The following is a 14103-nucleotide window of genomic DNA, read 5'->3' as shown; positions in this document are numbered from 1 at the left end:
TTACAAATTTGTTTAGGCTCTTGAGGTTTATGATCATGCGGAATGAACCAAGAAAAGTCTGGAGTAGAACCCCCGAACCAGTTGTAGCTCGGGAACAGGAATTACTACTCCCAAGTCCAGGAGATTCTGGACCTCTTTCCAGATCTGGCTGTGCTGAAAAGGAGAAGGGTGGTGAGAAATCAGAAATACATTCAGAGGGGGGGGGGACTCTATCCTGTATCCGTACTTGACAAGATTTTGCGTCCAGAGGCTCGGGGAAGTCTGCTGCCACTGAGCAAAATATTGGGATAGTCTTCCCCTTATCCTGGCATCACTGTTTCTTACCGCCCTTGTTTTGGGGATTAAGGAGGTACCCTCTACCCCTCCCCCCTTTTGGGTAACTCCAACGTCCGGATTTACCTTTACCACGAAAGGAACTATTCTGGGAATATTGACCACGAAAGGAGGGTTTCTTTTTAGGGGTTTTATTCTCAGGGAACTCTTTCTTTTTATCAGTAGCCTTCTCGAGAATCTTGTCCAATACAGGACCGAACACGTATTCACCCGAGAAGGCTATAGAACACAACTTCATCTTGGAAGAGATGTCTCCCGACCAAGATTTCATCCAAAGTGCCCTCCGGGCCGCATTGGACAAGGCCGCATCCTTGGCTGAAAATCGAATTGTCTCTGTGGAGGCATCCGCTAGGAAACCCGTGGCAGATTTTAGCAAGGGAATAGAATCTAGTATCTGTTCCCTGGACGTCTTGCTAGCTAGATGACCTAATTCATTCAGCCATAGGTACATAGACCTGGCGACTGAAGTAGCAGCTATGTTTGTCTTGACACTAAACATAGCTGCCTCCCAGGACTTCTTTAATAAACTGTCAGCTTTCCTTTCCATAGTGTCCCTTAACTGACAGGAGTCCTCAAACGGAAGTGAGGTTTTCTTATTGACCTTGGCCACCTGGACGTCAATTCTAGGGACCTCGTCAAAAATCTTAGAATCTGACGGGTCAAATACAAGGCGGTTCCTGAATTCCTTGGATATTCCTAGTTTCTTTTCAGGATGGGCCCGTTCGTCCATCACCATTTCCTTAATGTTTTCATTTATGGGGAAGACCCTGGAGCGTTTGACCTTCAATCCACCAAACATCTCCTCCTGAACTGTATGGGGTCGCTGGATGTCCTCCACCCCATGGTATCCCTGATCGCCTTTGAAAAGGTCACTCATCTCACTGGGGGTAAAGAAAAATTTCCTAGAGCCCTCGACGATCTCACCCTCAGATAGGGGGTCGTCGTCCTCTTTTTTAGAGGATGAGGCATCGTCCTCCAAATCTTAGGAGTCAGAGGAAATATCCGCCAGCCTGGGCCGTTTAGGTGGGCGAGACCCCCGGATATCCTCACGGAGGGAGGCCAGTGAAGATTTAACCTCCTCCTGAATCATGGATCTAAACTCCTGCATAATTGAGGGCTGTTCCTCTCTCACTAATTTGGCAATGCAATCCTTGCAAAGTTTTTTAGTATAGTCATCCGGAAGCCTGACGGAGCACTGGATGCATCTGGTGGTCTTCTTTGCCTTTTTTAAAGTAAGTTTGGCCTAAAGTGAGAGAGGCAGCCCATTAAATTTATGTCAATCTGGTATAGGAGCATAACTTAGAGGCAGTATACCAACAGACCCCCAGGGGGAGTGGAACAGTGGATACCTACTAAGGTGCACCTAGGGTTGGGCGATATACCGGTATCACGATATACCGCGGTATTAAAAAAACGGCGATATGGCGATATCGCCGTTTCCTAAATACCGCGGTATTTTGTGACGTCATCAAAGAGGTCAGCGCACATTGAGCGCTGACCTCTTCTAAACGTGCGTCCGCCCGCTTCTACCAACTCGCCTTCAGGAACTGACTGATCACTTACCGCCCGCCCCTGCACCTTGCTCTTCCTCTCGCTCCTGGCCTGCCTCCTTCTTGCTCCGCCTCCCTTAGTCAAGTCTCCACCCACCATCTGACATAATCACCGTCGTCACCCACCAGTGCCGGGCGCCGTGTGAGTACTGTGTGAGTACTGTCTCTGGAGAGACTTTTCCTGCGGCTGCTTCACTAGTGCGTTCTGTCTGATGACAAAGTTATAAACTTACTACTTCCCGCAGCGGCCGCCCCGGCTCTCCCTCCTCCTCGCTCCCATAAGACCTTATTATAACGCTCCTTGTGGTCCCCCCATACAGTGCAACGCCTCCTTGTGGCCCCCCATACAGTGCAACGCCTCCTTGTGGCACCCCATACAGTGCAACGCCTCCTTGTGGCCCCCCATACAGTGCAACGCCTCCTTGTGGCCCCCCATACAGTGCAACGCCTCCTTGTGGCACCCCATACAGTGCAACGCCTCCTTGTGGCCCCCCATACAGTGCAACGCCACCTTGTGGCCCCCCATACAGTGCAACGCCTCCTTGTGGCCCCCCATACAGTGCAACGCCTCCTTGTGGCCCCCCATACAGTGTAACGCCTCCTTGTGGCCCCCCATACAGTGTAACGCCTCCTTGTGGCCCACCATACAGTGTAACGCCACCTTGTGGCCCCCCATACAGTGTAACGTCTCCTTGTGGCTGCCCCCATACAGTGCAACGTCTCCTTGTGGCTGCCCCCATACAGTATAACGTCTCCTTGTGGCTGCCCCCATACAGTATAACGTCTCCTTGTGGCCCCCCATACAGTATAACGTCTCCTTGTGGCCCCCCATACAGTATAACGTCTCCTTGTGGCCCCCCATACAGTATAACGTCTCCTTGTGGCCCCCCATACAGTATAACGTCTCCTTGTGGCCCCCCATACAGTATAACGTCTCCTTGTGGCCCCCCATACAGTATAACGTCTCCTTGTGGCCCCCCATACAGTATAACGTCTCCTTGTGGCCCCCCATACAGTATAACGTCTCCTTGTGGCCCCCCATACAGTGTAACGCCTCCTTGTGGCCCCCATACAATGCAACGCCTCCTTGTGGCCCCCTATACAGTGTAACGCCTCCTTGTGGCCCCCTATACAGTGCAACGCCTCCTTGTGGCCCCCATACAGTGCAACGTCTCCTTGTGGCCCCCCATACAGTATAACGCCTCCTTGTGGCCCCCCATACAGTATAACGCCTCCTTGTGGCCCCCCATACAGTATAACGCCTCCTTGTGGCCCCCCATACAGTATAACGTCTCCTTGTGGCTGCCCCCATACAGTATAACGTCTCCTTGTGGCTGCCCCCATACAGTGCAACGTCTCCTTGTGGCCCCCCATACAGTATAACGTCTCCTTGTGGCCCCCCATACAGTATAACGTCTCCTTGTGGCCCCCCATACAGTATAACGTCTCCTTGTGGCCCCCCATACAGTATAACGTCTCCTTGTGGCCCCCCATACAGTATAACGTCTCCTTGTGTTTTTTTTTCTTTTAAACGGGTATTTATCGCGATATATATCGTTATCGCGATAAATTTTTTAATATCGTTATCGTCTGAATATTTTTGATATCGTCCAACCCTAGGTGCACCCCCACCCCCCTTGCCATCTGTGAAGCTGCCGGCTGCCCAGGTGGGCTACTCACGCAGGGGTGCTCGGGAGCGGTCTGCCCCTTCTACTGCGGCTCCTTTTGCTGCGTCTCCTTCTCCTGGTCCGAGAGCGATGGAGAGAACGCAGCGGGAAGAGTACTTGTAAGCATTTTTTTTTTTATAGAGGTTCCGTCCGGCGACCCGGAAGTGACGTCAGACGCGCGCGACTGTGCAGAACGTCCTTCCGGTCGGCTACCCCACAGGGAGGAAGGCGACCAGCGGCAGCTCAGGGCAGGCTTCCCTCAACAGGGAGCGTGACCCTGACGTCTCCCTGCCAGCTTTAGAACAAAGTCCGCCGGAGAGCAGGGGACGCATTTCTGGATGAAGAACCCGCAAGGGAGGCAAGAAGCACCGCCGATGCGGTCACCCAGGTACCCTAAAAAAAATTATAAACGAGGTCCACTTCACCTCCCTGAAAGCCAGAGAGGACCTTTCTCTGTCCTGGCCACTATAGGGGCAAGAACACACTGGTGAATGGTGGTGGGAGGGATCATTTTAAACCTATCTCTGTTCCTGCCCCTACAGAGGTCAGGGGTCAATCTCTCTGGGCCGTCATCGTGGTAAAGTGGAAAATCTGGTACATGTGAACAAACCCTAACAATTTCAGGAACTTCCACATATTCCTGCTAAAAAACAAACAAAAAAAAACACCTCACCTTCTCTCTGGCTGTGACGCTGTCTCCTTTGCGATTGGACCGTGCTACAGCCAGGGAGTAGGAGACGCCCATTGTGAAACAGAGCAGTCTCCTCCTCCCTGTACCGATACTATTCATTAGCATATCATGCGGGAAAACTGCAGGGGGGCACAGTGGGCGAACAGAGCAGTGCCCAGACAAATTAGTAAGCAATATTACATCCCTGCACTATGTTCTACACAATCTGCTAGTTATTTCAAAATGTCTGGACACATGAAAGGTCCTCTTTAAGGGATATATAGAATAACTGTAAAGTAACAGTTCCATAGACCATGCATCAAGCTTGCTGTTTTAATATACATATATTATATTTCTCTTTTATTTAAATTATATAAATATGGCTGGAAGGCCAATTACATAATATTAAGGACCAGTGATGGTCAGTTCGCAGTGTTCGCCAGGAAACACATGCAGGCTGCCATCTTTAGTAAGGTAGACTCACCCGTCTGGCGATGTACAGGTAAGCCCTTACCTGTGCCTTTGTCGGGAACCGGTCTGAAATCAAATGCAGTCACTGGGAGCAAGCAGTTCCGAGAACAGCCGCAAAGGGCATTCATAGGGCTGTTCTCTGAACTGCCTGCTCCCGGTGACTGCATTTGATTTCAGGCCAGCTCCCGGCACAGGTAAGGGCTTACCTGTGCATCGCTGGATGGGTAAGTCTACCTTACTAAAGATGGCAGCCCGCATGTGTTCACTGGCGAACACTGCAAACTGACCATCACTGTTAAGGACACTCCAGGACAATATAAACCCTCCCACCACCTACCAGGGAGAGGGATAAAATATATAAAAAAAGGCAGCAAAGCATAATTTCTATCTACAGCGTTCGGGTTATTAATTAGTTATGAACCGGTTATAACCACCCTCTTTTATAAAAGGGGAAAAAAAACTCAAAAAAAGGGAAAGTTTTGTACACCTCACTTTGTCAATTTTGCAAGCTGGGTGCATATCTTGAAAAAAATATTAAATTTGCCATGTACAAAATCCTATACTAAAACTTGGGACAATTTTCTGTACAGCTACTGAATTTTTATTTTTCTCACCTATTAACCCCTTCACTATTATGTGGTAATGACTTTGGAACACTTTTACTTATCCAAGCCATTCTGAGACTGTTTTCTCATGACACATTGTACTTCATAACAGTCGATATATTTCACCTTCATTTATAAAATAATCCAAAGTTTGGAAAAATTCACAATTTTCTAAATTTGAATTTCTTTACTTTTAAGACAGATAGTAATACCTCATAAAATGGTTATTAATCAACATTCCCCAGATGTCCGCTTTATGTTGGCATACTTTTGTAAATGTCATTTTATTTTTTTAGGACGTTAGAAGGCTTAGAAGTAATTTTTCAACAAAATTTCCAAAACCATTTTTTTAAGCACCAATTCAGTTTTAAAGTGATTTTGAGAGGCTTATGTAATCAAAACCACCCATAAATGACCCCATTTTAGAAACTACACCCCTGAAATTATTCAAAACTGATGTTACAAACTTTGTTAACCCTTGAGGTGTTCCAAATAAATGTCACTTTTTGGTAGATTTTTTATATATACATTACTCTGGTCAGTAAGTAATGTCCGCACGTGGCAGTGGTCAGAAGGAAAGGAGCGGCATATTTATTTTGGAGGCAGATTTTGCTAAAATGTTTTTTAGGCACCATCCTGTATTTGAAGAGACTCACGCGTACCCCTACAGTGGAAAACCTCAAAAAGTGACCCAATTTTGAACACCCTTCATAGAAAATATTAAAGGGGGTACTGACCACTTTGCCCCCCTAAGCATTTTACGGAAGTTGGAAAAACTTGGCTGTGAAAATGAAAAGTTTAGTTTCTTCCAATAAAGTGTTGCTTTAGCCCCAAATTGTTTCATTTTCACAAGGGGTAACAGGAGAAAAAGCACCCCCTAATTTGTTACCAATTTTCTCCTGAATACGGCAGCACCCCACATGTAGTGTTAATCTGCTGTGGGGGGCACATTGTAGGATTCAGAATGGAAGGAATGCCATATGGCTTTTGCAGCGCAGATTTTGATGGATTGGTTTGCATGTGCCATTGGTTTTTATTTTTAGTCTTATGCGGGGGTTCATTTTTTGGGTGATGAGGTGACTGTTTGATGATTGGTACCATTTTGGGGTACATAAGACGTTTATTAAACTTTTTGTGAGCCAAGGTGAAAAAAAAAAAAAAAAAAAAATGGCTGTTTTGGCATAGTTTTTTTTACAGCATTAACCTGAGGGGGCATGTAATGGGATATTGTTATAGAGCAGGTTGTTAGGGACGCGACAATATCAAATAGGTCTATAATTTTTATTTTTAAGTTTTACACAGTGAAAGTATTGTTGAACAGAATAAAATCTTGTTTTTGTGTTGCCATTTTCTGAGAACCCTATTTTTAGGGCGATTGTGTTAGGTAGGAGCTCATTTTTTTGCAGGAGGAGATGACGGTTTGATTGGTACCATTTTGGGCTAACTATTTTGATCGCTTGATATTAAACTTTTTGTGAGGGAAGGTGACCAGAAAAAGGCTTTTTCGACACAGTTTATTTTTTTACGGCATTCATGTGATATTTTTATTGAGCTGGCGATACCCAATATTTCTACTCCCCCCCCCCCCTATTTTTTACAATGTATTTTTTTTGGGGGGGGGGGGGGGGGGGGGGAGCTTTACTTGAAGCTTTACATTTTTTTGTAAAAAAATTTTTAACTTCTTTTTTCACTTTATTCTTTGTCCCACTCTGGGACTTCAACTTTTGGGGGTCTGATCCCCTTTACAATGCATTACAATACATCTGTATTGTAATGTATTGGCTGTAAGTGTATTACCAGGAGGCTGGATCTCACAGGCTCACACGGAAGGCAGCCACGATTGCTAAAGGAAGGCATCGGGCTGCCTTCACGTCCATTGGGTCCTCGTCACAGCAGCGCAGGGACCCGATGGCCACCCCTGACCGCGGCAGTGCAATGGTTAATGTGCCGGTATCAGTGTTTCACTGATGCCAGCACATACAGCAGGGGTCCAGCTATCAGTGACTGCTGGATCCCTGCACCCGATTGGGCCTGATCAGAGCGCCGTAGCTGTACGGCACTGGGATTTGTGGCACCCTGATCCGTATCCTACAGGTTAATCATAAAAGTAAAATTACAGATGAATAACAATATAAATATATATTGACAGTCAAAAAAGAAAATAGAACTTACTGATCTGCGCTGCTCTTCTCCTCAGACATGTCTGCACACTCACTTGTAGCGATGTCTTCCTTTTGTAAGCTACAAAATATAAGTTTGAACATAGCAAATACAATTATTTTTTTTTACCAATATTCACCACAGGCGATGCTAATTTGTATGCCTCATTAAGGATCTCATTCCATATACTGGCAGGGCTACATCAGGGTTGATAGGATTTAGAGTAGTGGTGCCACCTCAAACTCTGGATCAAACGTGACACACTGTTGCTAAAACATATAGGAAAGGTGGTTGCATGTGTAATTTGCTTAAAAAAAAGAAGAAGCCATGCCCATCAGGGGCGGATTAAGTGCATATTAGGCCGGGGGCTGTCTACCCAACTCTGTATGAAGAGGCTGCGGTGCTTCGTAAGCGCCAAAGTCTCTTCCTAGGCCATATGACATCGTTCACATGGTCTAGGTGCAGTTCTGTCCCATCTGAGTGGGTCGGAGCTGTAATACCAAGCGCAGTGCTATCAAATGGACAGCGCTGTGCTTGGTAACGAGCAAAGAGGCTGCGGCGCTCAATTTAACATCGCTGTCTCCTCAAACAGCTGATCTTTTTCCTATTCTCCTCCGTTTGACCAAGACAGTCATGACAAATTCTTTCAGCCGCATCTCCTCTCTACAGAGTTTGTTACACAGACATGTTAGATTTCTCATAATTGGGGTAATTTGTCAAACTGGTGTAAAGTGCAACTGGCTTAGGTGCCCATAGAAACCAATCAGATTCCACCTTTCATTTTCCAAAACCGCTGTCAAAAATTAAAGGTGGAATCTGTTGCAAGGGGGAAACTAAACCAGTTCTACTTTACACCAGTTTGATAAAATTACCCCAAAGGTCCCTATAGTGTCTACAGTAATTATAATGTCCCCTAGAGTGCCCCAGTAATAATAACACCCTATATTGTGCTCTAGGTAATAATGTCTGTATAGTGTCCCCAAAAATAATGTCCCCTAATAGAAACGCCCCCACATAGTAATTTCCCCCGCACTGCCCCCATACAGTAATTTCTTCCACACTGCCTCCCATGTAGGAATTCCCCCCACAAAGTAATTTGCCCCCCACACTGCCCCCATCAAGTAATAACCCCCCACACTGCCCCCATTAGATAATTTGCCCCGACACTGCCATCCATTAAGTAATTTGCCCCGACACTGCCATCCATTAAGTAATTTGCCCCGACACTGCCATCCATTAAGTAATTTGCCCCGACACTGCCATCCATTAAGTAATTTGCCCCGACACTGCCATCCATTAAGTAATTTGCCCCGACACTGCCATCCATTAAGTAATTTGCCCCCACAGTATTAATTGTCCCCCACTAGTAATTTACCCCCCCCCCCCCCCCGTAGTAGTTTGCCCCCCACTGTCCCTTCGGTGATATTCTCCTGTGCCCCCCAAAGTTGGCACACAAAAAATAAAAAAAGCTAATACTTACCTGTGTCCCAGTCGGCGCTCACTCGTTGATGATGCAGGCATCTGGGCACAGTCAGTGTGCTGAGTCCAGGCACAGGCGTGGCGACGTCATCACACCCGCCTGCGCCGGAAGCCTATGGCAGTGATCGGCGGGGCAGGGAACTATGCGCTCCCGTGCCACGCCATAGTTTGTGGGCGTTTGGGTCAGCGTTGGATCCCCCAGCAATGCTGGGCCCAGGGCAACCGACCCAAACGCCCCAATTATAATCTGCCACTGATGCCCATGCACCTCTTCCTCTTCACGGCTGGATAAGATTGCTGAATGGTCATCGGGAGATCCTGTTATTTTGTGCTCTGAATTCGGTACTAAACTCTGGAACAGTGCAAGATAAGTAATGTCATGCATTTAGACGGATACTCAACCTTCTGTATATTCATTCTGTATATAAGCTGCAAAATTTGGGTTCAGGAAGCCACTTCTGTGAGCCAGAAGGGACAGCACCTCCGGGTGGTTCACACTGGTGGACTCAACACATCCATGCACTACATCAGGGATCAGCAATGTATGGCACTCTACCTGTGATGAAAATATGACTCCTCGCAAGCCCATTCTATGAACTCCCATACAAGTAAATGGAACATGCTGAGAGTTGTAGTTTCACAACAGCTGGAGTATTAGAGGTTGCAAACCTCTTACTTAAATGGCCAGCATGTAACAGCTCCCCTGGTTATAATATTTGAGTGACAGGGATTAGAGAACACAGCCCACGATGGTCACCTGAACGATGGTCTGGTTTCTATTTGAAAAGGGGATATCTTAAGAACAGATCCTTTAAAGTGAGATTCCAGCTTAAAGGGGTTCTGCAGTTTTTTTAAACTGATGATCTATACTCCCGGGACCCTTGCCGATCAGCTGTTTGAGAAGGCAGCGGCGCTGGCAGTAGTGCCATGGCCTTCTCACTGTTTCTCACAGGCCTAGTGACGTCACGACTAGTATCACTGGCCTGGGCGCGGCTAAGCTCCATTCAAGTGAACAGAGATCAGCCCTGCCCAGGCCATTCATACTAGTCGTGACGTCACTGGGCCTGTGGTAAACAGCAAGAAAGCTGCGCCACTACTGCCAGCGCCACTGCCTTTTCAAACAGCTGATCGGCAGGGGTCCCGGGTGTCGGACCCCCGCCGATCAGATGCTGATGATCTATCCAGAGGATAGATCAGTTTAAAAAAAAACTGCAGAACCCCTTTAATCAAAATTCTGTTCCATGGCCTGAAATGGTTAGAAAAATAGAATCATCTTATACTCCCACTCCGCTACGTCTCTGACTGTACCCAGGTGTCCCCTCTGAGCTCCACTTCCTGCTCCTGTCCTCGACATGACAAGAAATGGCTGGAAATGCCGCTCAGCCAATCACTGACTGAGGCAGGTAATTGCTGCAACCAGTGATTGGTAGAGTGTCATTTCCAGTCATCTTGAGCACAGGTGGGATGCCGAACAGCCGCGACGGGGACTGGCAAGGTGAGCACAAAGTAGTTAATTTTTTAACCCTTTCCAGGCCATGGAACAGCATTTTGATTGTGCTGGAATACCTCATTAAAAGCTAAAAGGGAAAACCTATGTTAATTTATAAAAAAAAACAAAAAACAAAAAAAAAAAACACATACTCCTCCTCCTCCTCATCATCATCTGCTTGTGCTTGTTGATTTTTGTTCTCCCTGAAGAAGATACAATATTTAGGTTGGAACAGTCTATACTAAAATGTTACTGTGAAAATACTTAACATACAAATAAACTTGTGAAAATTAAGAAATATTCCCATCTCAGAGATGTATGGCTTACCCATCATAAGCAGTGAGAAAAGGGGGGCAGGATTACAGAAAAAGCCAAGCGGTCCCTCAGTAGTGAACGGAAGTAATGGATGGAATAAGCAGAGCACAGAGATCTAGCTTCAGAAACAATGCAGGTCACTGTGCTATGCTGCTTCTGTAGCCCCCATTCACTTCTACAGGAGTTACAGAAAAAACATAGCACACCCCGCTCGGAGGTTTCCCTCACTGGCTATTGCCTATGATGGGCATTCTGATCTCAGTTATGATGGCTGAAAAAGGAGATACCAGTTATATAAAACATCATAAGTAACAATATAAAGTACAAAACACCATTTATAAAACCTCATAAATACCACTTACAGGTGAAACTCGAAAAAATTTGAATATCGTGCAAAGTTCATTTATTTCAGCAATGCAACTTAAAAACTGAAACTAACATATGAAATAGACTCATTACATGCAAAGCGAGATATTTCAAGCCTTTATTTGTTATAATTTGGATGATTATGGCTTACAGCTTATGAAACCCCCCAAGTCACAATCTCAGGTCCCCTTTGCTCAGGGGTTATGGATTAATCAGCTGACTAGAGTGTGACACTGAGCCTAGAATATTAGAATATTGAACCTTTTCACAAAATTCAAATTTTAAGCTGCATTAATGCAATTCCTTTTAATCTGCATTACTGAAATAAATGGACTTTTGCATGATATTCAAATTTTTTTAGTTTCACCTGTATATAAAACATCAGAGCGCATGGTCCACTAATGTGTTCTACAGCATCAGGATGGGAATACCTTATATACCTTAGTGGTTCATGAACTATGTTTTCGCTCGTTTGGACTTCCATTTTCCTTTTAGCGTCTACCATTTTTGTTGCTGCCTAAAATGACAAAATAAAGTATAACAATTTCACTTTTGATCGCCAGAACGGTAGTTCAGTACTGGTGACATGCAGCTCTGGGTGTTAGCATACTGGGAATGCACACAATAAGGAGAAGGGGCAAAACAACTTGTGATTGCTTTTCTATCAGCTTCAGAAAAGAGCCATGTGTGAGGTCTACAATACTTACAAAGACATGTGATAGTCTTAAAAAACAAAAGAAAAAAAAACACTGCCATGCTACCTGCAAAGAAAAAACAAAAACAAAAACTTAAAAATAGCATGGTGCCTATTTTGAACAAAGGTTAGGCAGTGCAACCATTAGTGTTAATGGGTCTGTCAGGGTTAGCCTGCAGCTCTAGAATGGGATTAGTCAGAATTAGCCAATTTCCAATTTGGTTTAGCCGTTGTTGCCTTTGTTATAAAATAGATCCTTGATGCCAGTGTGAACAGACCCCCTTACACCCCTCTTCAAATGGTTCCGTTATCTTCAGAATCCCTACACCAACATTATCTCACCTGTAGCAGAAAAACAGGGGGTCTTCTGTCCAGTGTAAGACTGGTGTAAGATTTGATTTTCTTTAACATTTTGGTAAAAGAGAAATTTTCAAGGAATTCATGATATGGGTCTTTTTTACCAACCACCATAGACATTTTCATTCTCAGATACTGAAACAAAAGAGAAAACAGGTGCTTTTACCACGTGCAGAATACCCAGCATTATACACTTACTGCAATACCCCACACAATTCTGAACATGTACAGCAGGGGTCAACAACCTCCTCCACCCCAGTTGTTATAAAACAACAACTCCCAGCATGCGCCAGTCACTGCTACGAGAGCTCTAAGGCTAGGTCTACATGACGACATTTGTTGCACCAATGTCGCGCGTCAATTTTTATAATGGCAGTCTATGGTGTCGCACTGCAACATGCTCATTCGAGATGGATTTTTCTGCGACTGTCACGTCGCAGCATGTCGCATGTTGCAGTGCGACACCATAGACTGCCATTATAAAAATTGGGGCGCGACATTAGTGCAACAAAATGTTGCGCGACAAATGTTGTCGTGTAGACCTAGCCTAAGAGTAGCCGAAAAAGTGTGCATGCTGGAATTTGTAGTTTTTACAACAGCTGGAGGGCCGGAGGTTGCAGTCCCCTGAGCTACAGCGAGGTTCTTCAGTGGTTTGGGAGTCATGTGTGGCTCTCTGGATCCCTAAGGCTGGGTTCACACCTGAGCGTTTTACAGCGCGTTCCTACGCGCTGTAAAACGCTCAACAAGGAGAAACCAATGATTCCCTATGGGAATGGTTCACACTTGGGCGTTTTACAGCGCGTACGATCGCGCTGTAAAACGCCCGACGCTCCAAAAAGTACATGAGCGACTTTTGGGGCGTTTATGGCCATAGGACACTGTAGTGAATCACACAAACGCGCGTTTACTATTACAAAAACGCGCATAAAAATGCGCGTCAAAAACGCGCGTTTGCGCAACGCTCAAGTGTGAACCCAGCCTAAGTTAGCAGTCTGAAATTGCAGAGAGCAGGAATACCAAAACTAGGCACCAAGGTCAGACCCATGTGACTGATGAACACAAAGCAAAAAAAAAACAAAAAAAAAAAAAAACACACACACACACACACACACACCAACTTATCACTGGTTTGTGGATCTGAATCATAAAAGGCACTTGAGTCAGCAATAAACAGCAGCGCTGCCACTTGGCATTTTTCTAACAAGAATTTCTGTTCCATTTTGCACATTAGTAACGTGGCTTAAATCTACCCTATATGTATCACAAGCTAAAAAAAAAAACAATGAAATAATGCATGCTAGGAACACAAGTAAAATAGACGTCTTTTCTGCATGTTGTTTTCAAACTCACGCTACAGGTTTTTTTTCTAAAACAAATTCTAGTAAGGTCATAAAAAATTACAACAAAAATCACAAAAATGCCTATGCTGCTAAAACCTCTGCATTTTGCTTAATGGCCAGTAGATGGCCTCCTTACATTTATGAATCATTTTGAAAAGTTGCTCTAAAAAGAAAAGAAAAGAAAAAAAAAAATTATATATATATATATATATATATATATATATATACACTTTTACAGAGCAGCGAGTTTTTTCTGACCATATCAAATCTCTAGTTCCTTCAAGAGTTGGGAATTGTTACCTGGACAATTGCATAATATATCTAGCAGCTTGTTGGCATGAAGAATTGACAGACCTTATTCGTCTCAGATTCTTCAAACTGTCGATCAAGAACTTCTGATGACAACTTAAATCTTCCCTTTTCCATGCAAACTGCTATCGCCTGTACAAATAAAAATAAATGCAATTAGGAGGCAGCGTACTCAGGTAATTCTATTACATGAAGAACAGATACTTGTCAGAAAACAGTGTACAATCATACGATCAGTGATACTTACCTTAAGGCCGAATGCACAAGGCCGTGTGACTGGTCCGTGGTAACACGGGCT

At 45.0% G+C, this 14103-nt stretch overlaps 1 protein-coding gene across 2 annotated transcripts in view; it reads right to left on the bottom strand.

Moving 5' to 3' along the window:
- The window catches only part of TERF1 (telomeric repeat binding factor 1), a 48267-nt gene that overhangs the window by 17394 nt on the left and 16770 nt on the right, over positions 1–14103 (bottom strand). Inside the window, exons 4-8 of one of the 2 annotated variants that reach the window (XM_044294373.1) lie at positions 13851–13937; positions 12142–12291; positions 11537–11622; positions 10577–10627; positions 7469–7537 (exon numbers count right to left, since the gene is read on the bottom strand). In XM_044294373.1, coding sequence (XP_044150308.1) covers positions 7469–7537; positions 10577–10627; positions 11537–11622; positions 12142–12291; positions 13851–13937 — 443 coding nt within the window. The remainder of the gene's footprint in view (positions 1–7468; positions 7538–10576; positions 10628–11536; positions 11623–12141; positions 12292–13850; positions 13938–14103) is intronic. The other variant, XM_044294375.1, reaches the window with a different exon arrangement.

Source organism: Bufo gargarizans, chromosome 5 (genome assembly GCF_014858855.1).
Source record: "Bufo gargarizans isolate SCDJY-AF-19 chromosome 5, ASM1485885v1, whole genome shotgun sequence".
NCBI classification, from domain to species: domain Eukaryota; kingdom Metazoa; phylum Chordata; class Amphibia; order Anura; family Bufonidae; genus Bufo; species Bufo gargarizans.
This window is presented reverse-complemented; position numbering and strand designations above follow the sequence as displayed.